The sequence below is a fragment of the Saccostrea cucullata genome, unplaced genomic scaffold (genome assembly GCF_032062105.1).
Source record: "Saccostrea cucullata isolate Sc308-1 unplaced genomic scaffold, CSIRO_AGI_Scuc_v1 ctg189, whole genome shotgun sequence".
NCBI classification, from domain to species: domain Eukaryota; kingdom Metazoa; phylum Mollusca; class Bivalvia; order Ostreida; family Ostreidae; genus Saccostrea; species Saccostrea cuccullata.
The window spans coordinates 306,432-313,156 of record NW_026927680.1 but is presented as its reverse complement, the minus strand read 5'-3'; the positions used below and the strand labels follow the sequence as shown (position 1 = coordinate 313,156).

General features: G+C 38.0%; 1 protein-coding gene across 1 annotated transcript; it reads right to left on the bottom strand.

Annotated features, from left to right (window-relative positions):
• Positions 1 to 977: 977 nt before the first annotated feature.
• On the bottom strand, positions 978 to 4,931 carry LOC134275182 (uncharacterized protein K02A2.6-like). The gene has a single exon (XM_062757434.1). The coding sequence runs from the start codon at positions 4,929 to 4,931 to the stop codon at positions 978 to 980; it is 3,954 nt and encodes a 1,317-aa protein (XP_062613418.1).
• Positions 4,932 to 6,725: the final 1,794 nt, after the last annotated feature.

The window sequence follows — 6,725 nt, the reverse complement described above, 5'->3', positions numbered from 1 at the left end:
ATGACTCCTTATTTGAGCAGAATGTAAATAACAGTCAGAATGATGCTGAACCACATCAGAGACGAGCTGTAAACAAACAAAATCGACCAGATCATAATGCTGAACTGCACCAAGGACGAGCTGTAAACATATCAAACAGACAAAATCTACCAGATGCTGAACCACGACAAGTTGACAACAAACCAAAGCAAGCTGTGAGAAGCCGACAGGAACAAGCAACTCGACACAGAAGAAAACAAGTTCTATTCGTCGGAACATCAAACATTAAATATGTTAGCTGTAGGTATGTAGCAGGGAAGAGATACTATGTCCATAAAGAGACCAGATACACCATTGATGATGCAACAGAGTATATACAGAACTATGACGGAGAGATGAAACCAGAAATCATTGTGTATCATCTACTATGCAACGATGTTGAAAAATCCTCAAATCCTCAGCTATTGAAAAAATGTCAACACTTAATCGACGTAACCAAAGCAAAATTTCCGTCCTGTCGACTTAAGATATCCCTTGGCTTACCCAGAGGAGATCGTGAATTCAACCTGCGAATAAATACTCTGAACATAGATCTTCAGAATCACTACAAGCGTGACAATTCCGTCTGAAGAATACTCGAATTGAATCAAGGTTTTACCAGTTTATTCATGTATACAGGTACATAACCACATGCTTCCACTCTGACGGTCCATGCACGCACTACTCATGCCGGATACACACTGACACCTGACCCACACTACGAACCATAACTCTAGCACACAAACTCTTACACACAAGTGACACAACACAAATTAGATACACTACAATACCCCCTTTTCTAAGAATAAACTTTTACACTTCTCAAAATAAATAAATTACTGAAAGAAATTATTATCCAAAATATTATATTTCCTTGCCGAGATTAGAAAACATTTACAATTTACAGTCTCAGATCTATATAGAAAACTTTCAGTCATTAACATTCACACAGAAATATTTCACAGTTCGAAGTCCTTAAGACGTTGCGGTAGTTTCCTTATACGGGTAGACCTTCTAACGCTCGGAGTTACTGGAGCCGCGGATGGAACATCATCACTATTAGCACTAGACTCAACACTCGGTTCACTAAGATCACTCGGATTCTCCGGAATATCGGACACACTTTCCGGTTCCTGATATTTTTTCACGAATTCACTATTTCGCTTCACTAACACTCCCTCTGGTGATTTAACAACACAGCTGTTTCCGGTTTTCTGTACGAGTGTATACGGTTCCACGTGATATGGTGTATCCATTTTGTCCTTGGTCGCCTTCTTCAAGAGGACTGAATCTCCTAGCTCCAAATCACACTCCTGTGCATCACGTTTTTCATCGATATAAATCTTGTTCCTGTATTTAGAATACGCATCCTTATCGCGCACTAAATAGAAAACCTCATCATAGTCGTTTTCTTGTAGATTTTCCACTTGCGGTAGCTTTGTTCTCAGCTTCCGACGGAACATCAACTCGGCAGGTGGTACTCCTGTCGTAGTATGAGGAGTCGTTCTGTATGCAAATAGATATTTGCGGATTTCGGTCTTCCAATTCTTAGACTCGGCTTGTGCAATCCGAATTCTTTTCATCAACGATCTGTTTTGTCGTTCTACCTCCCCATTTGCTGACGGATGTAACGGTGTAACTGCTCGATGCTTGATACAGTTATCTGTCAGGTAATCCTTGAATAACTTAGATCTGAACTGGGGTCCATTATCAGAAGTTATTTGTAATGGAAGTCCATGTCGACAAAACATTCCCTCCAGCAAATCAATGATTTTCTCACTTGTAATATCCTTGGTAACTTCAATCTCGTAGTATCTGCTGTAATAATCAACAACCACTAACACGTACTGTCCAGATGTTAATGGTCCAAGAATATCAATACCTAATTCTTGCCATGGCCCTGTTGGTAATGGAGTAGGACTAACTGGTTCCGGTTTCGGAAACGCACTGGTAATCTGACATCCGTGACACGATTTCACATACTTCTCCACTTCCTTGTCCATCCCAGGCCACCACACTTTAGTACGTAACTGCTGTTTCGTCCCAACGATTCCTAGATGACCCTGGTGAGCTAACTGTACACACTGCTTCCTCAGATTTCTTGGAATCACTATTCTGGATCCACGTAAAACCACGTATCCAATACAACAAAGTTCATCTCGGAATGGGTAATAATCAACACATGATTTCTCCCACTTTCCCTCTTTGATGAATTTTCGGATTCTGACAAGTTCTTCATCTCTCCTTGAAGCTTCTTCTACTTCTTGAGTCGACAGTGCCTGAGGGGTTGCCTCCCTTGCAATAAATTTCACATATTGCTCAGTGTCTTTTGAATAACTGTTTTCTACAGGTGTCTTATCCACCAAACGAGATAACGCATCTGCGATATTCTGATGTCCAGGTGAATAACGTACTTTGAAGTTGTAAGCCATAAGTTTTAATAACCATCGTTCAATTCTTGCATTTGGTCTGGATGTTCTTCCATAAATCACTTCTAGTGGCTTGTGATCTGTGACTAATTCAAAATCCACCCCGTAGAGATAGATATGGAACTTCTCGCATGCCCATACGACTGCCAAAGCTTCTTTCTCAATTGTCGAATAATTGCGTTCGGCCGCTGACAACGTACGACTGGCATAACTGATGACCCGTGTTTCACCTTTGTTGACTTGAAGTAAAACTGCTCCTAGGCCTACATTACTAGCATCTGTCACTAACTGAGTTTTTTCTGCATCTAATCTGTAATGTCCCAAAGTTTTCACATTTGACAAACAACTCTTTAAAGTGTCAAAGCTTTTCTTCTGTTCGGCTGACCAGACAAACTTCACATTTTTCTTTGTCAATCTCCTGAGCGGTTCTGCCACAGTAGCAAGATTTGGTATGTAACGAGCACTAAAGTTTACAAGTCCGAGGAAACTTTTCACTTCGGATCCATTTGTTGGTTCTTTAGCATTGAGTAACGACTTGATCCTTTCACTAGTTGGTCCAATACCATTCTTTGATAAGACGTGTCCCATGAACGTTATCTTGTTCATCCTAAATTCACACTTGTTTAGATTTAGTGTCAGACCTTTATCTTTGAGTCTCTGTAAGGCTTTGCGAAGTCGCTCATCATGTTCTGCTTTGTCACGACCATAGATTACGATATCGTCTGATATATTCTGCACTCCTTCACAGTCATGAAACACTTGCGAAATCACTTGCTGATATTTCTCTGGAGCTGATGAAATACCAAACATCAGTCTCTTATATCTGTAGAGACCTTTGTACGTAACGAATGTAGTGATCTCCCTTGACGACTCTTCCAGCTCAATTTGATGGTATCCACTTCTAAGGTCTAACTTACTAAACACCTGGCTACCATTCACCATGTAGAGTATGTCATCCACTGTCGGAATAGGATGCCGTTCACGAATAATGGCAGCATTGGCTTGTCTCATGTCGACGCACAATCTAATGTCACCATTGGGTTTCGGTACAATTATGACTGGACTGACCCACGGTGTAGGATCATTAACTCGTTCAATGATATCCTGAGACTCAAGTTCGTCCAACTGTTCTCCTACTTTATCTCGCAAACTGTATGGAATTCTGTACATGCTTTGAGCTACTGGCTTCACATTTTTGTCAATATGTAACTTCAACTTAAAGTCTTTGAGTTTTCCAATACCTCGAAAACACTCAGAATATTCATGAATAAAGTCAGTTGGTTGAACTGTGTTTACTCCGAGTTTCAAAACTCCCAAGTTCATAGCTGTGTCTTTGCCCAGTAACGCTGGTCCTGTACCATTTAGTACAAAGAACTCCTCTTCTCTACTATTTCCATTTTCATGAATTGATGTTTGCGCTCTGAATTTACCCAATAATTTCAACGGTTCTGTAGATCCGTAAGCAAAAAGTTTTTTTTCACACTTCTCTGAGTGACACTTGATACGGTTCTTCTTAAGATATTCCCAGAGTTCTTTATCAATAATGTTAGCTGATGCACCACTATCAATGACAAATTCTACAGGATTTCCTCCTAGACTGACTTTTACTTTGTCTGATGATGTATGTCCTGTTTTCAAACTAAACACGTATACTTCTGAGTCGGAATCCACTTCAGAATAATCCACTTTGTTAATTTTCCCACCTTTGGTTGGTTTGCCTTTTCCTGGTTTCTTTGTTAAACAACATTTAATAAAATGTCCAACTTTTCCGCACTTCCGACATTCCTTATTCCGAGCAGGACACGATACGTCCTTTGCAAAATGCCCCTCTCGTCCACAACGAAAACACTTCTTGTCCTGAAATCTGTGTTTCTGTTTGTCAGTTTTTTCACGATGTCCCTGAATTCTGTTTACTGACGCCACAATTTCAGTGTCCATATGCCTAGCCTGTGTTTCAGTCATCTCAAATGTAGCTGCTATAGTCCTCAATTGCTCTAAAGTCAAGTCTTTTCCTTTCTCTAACAACTTGGCTCTTATCTTGTGAGACCTGCACTTTTCAATCACTTGATCCCGAATTTGCTCATCCTGATTTGTGAAGTCACAATACACAGCCTGTTGTCGTAATTTTGTAATAAACTGTTCTACTGTTTCACTCTCGGTTTGCAGAATTTTCCTAAAAACATATCGTTCATACGGAACGTTAACTTTATTCTCAAAATGTTTATCTAACGTTTTTACAGCTAACGTATACACATTGTCATTGTCACCTGCTTGTTCAACATTCAATGTATAAAAAATGTCTTGAACTTCGGGTCCAGCACAGTGCAAAAGTAATGCTTTTTTTTGTTCAGCGTCACTCACCCCTTTTCCAACAGCGAAAAGCTCAAAACTTCGGTGCCACCTTTTCCATGCTTGATTTAATTGTGACGGTTCAGCATTTGGATCAAATTTCCCAACTCCGTTGAGTTCTATTAGTGTAGCCATCTTGTAGTTTTCGTTATCCTCGTCGCCAGTGAAGAATACTCGAATTGAATCAAGGTTTTACCAGTTTATTCATGTATACAGGTACATAACCACATGCTTCCACTCTGACGGTCCATGCACGCACTACTCATGCCGGATACACACTGACACCTGACCCACACTACGAACCATAACTCTAGCACACAAACTCTTACACACAAGTGACACAACACAAATTAGATACACTACACCGTCGTTCTTTGTGACAACAGCAATTTATTCTACAGAGGCATGCCACTCAGAGGCATCTTGCGTGACCAGAAGCACTTGTCCAAACAAGGTGTTTTCCTTTTCTCCGAGAATCTCCGAGAAGAACTTGATTGTCTAGAATAATGCGAAAACTTTTAAAGATTGGAAGTTGGAATATAAATCAACTGAAATCTTCAGTTCACAATAAATCGAGAGATAAATATTTCCTTGCAGAGATTAGTAGATATGATATATTTGGTATATTAGAAACAAAACATAGTAAAGATGACCACTTTGACTTCGGTCAAGATTTTAGCTCTATTTATTACCCGCCCTAAAGAAGAAAAATATCCTATATAGGGGGGATCATAATTTTGTTGAAAAACTCTATTAAGCCAGGAATCAAAATTATCAAAAATACCAGTAGTGAAATACAGTGGATTAGATTAGCTAAGGAATTCTTTGGCTTTGAAAAGGATCTTTACATTTGTTTCACATACTTTGCCCCTTCTAATTCATCATATGTCATAAGAAACAATTTGGATGTCTTACAAATATTAGAACATAATGTCACAGAATATAGCCAAATTGGGAATATTATAATATGTGGCGATTTTAATGCAAGGACCGGGACTGAAATAGAAAACACAGATTTTGATTCTTATGTTCCAACTTCATTTGACCATGTTGATTATCATTTGCCTGTTAGATCTAGTCATGATTCTTTTGTTAATAAGAGGGGAAGAGATCTTATTGATTTTTGTATATCCCATGATTTGCATTTTTTGAATGGGAGAACTGTTGGAGATTTAAGTGGAAAGTTTACGTGTTTTCAATACAATGGTAATAGTATCGTTGACTATTGTATAATATCAAATTCACTGTCAAACAACATTTTGTATTTTATGATTCATGATCATATACCAATTCTCTCAGACCATGCAAAATTAACATGCCAGATTAAAGCCAATTTTCAGGAGTTTGGCAAAGAAAATCATGTATCGAACTCGAACATATTAATTCCATCCTCTTATATATGGAATAAAGAATCTATTATACATTTTCAAGCCGCGCTGAATAATAATGAAGTGCAAACAATGATAAAAGAATATTTGGAAGATGATTTAAACATAATTAATTATAAATCTGTCCATCCTTCAAACAGCTCTTGTAACGAGCATAAATCTGGAAGTGATCATGCATTAATGAGATTTAATGATATTATTAAAACAGCATGCAACAAATCGTTAAAGACATCCCTTAAGGTTAAAGTAGGTGTGAAAAAAGACAAAATTTATAAAAATAAAAAATGGTTTGACTATGATTTACACAAGATGAAGTTAGAATTATTAAATAAAAGTAAATTGTATTCTAAATATCCTTTTGATCCGATTATAAGAGTTCTTTCTTCAAGTATCGTAAACATTATAATAAACAATGCAAATATAAACAAAGAGAATTTAAAGCAAGTATTATGAAAAATTTAGAGACATTGCATGCGAAGGATCCAAATTCATACTGGAAATTAATCAAAGAATTAAAAGAAGACAATGACGAACAAGACCC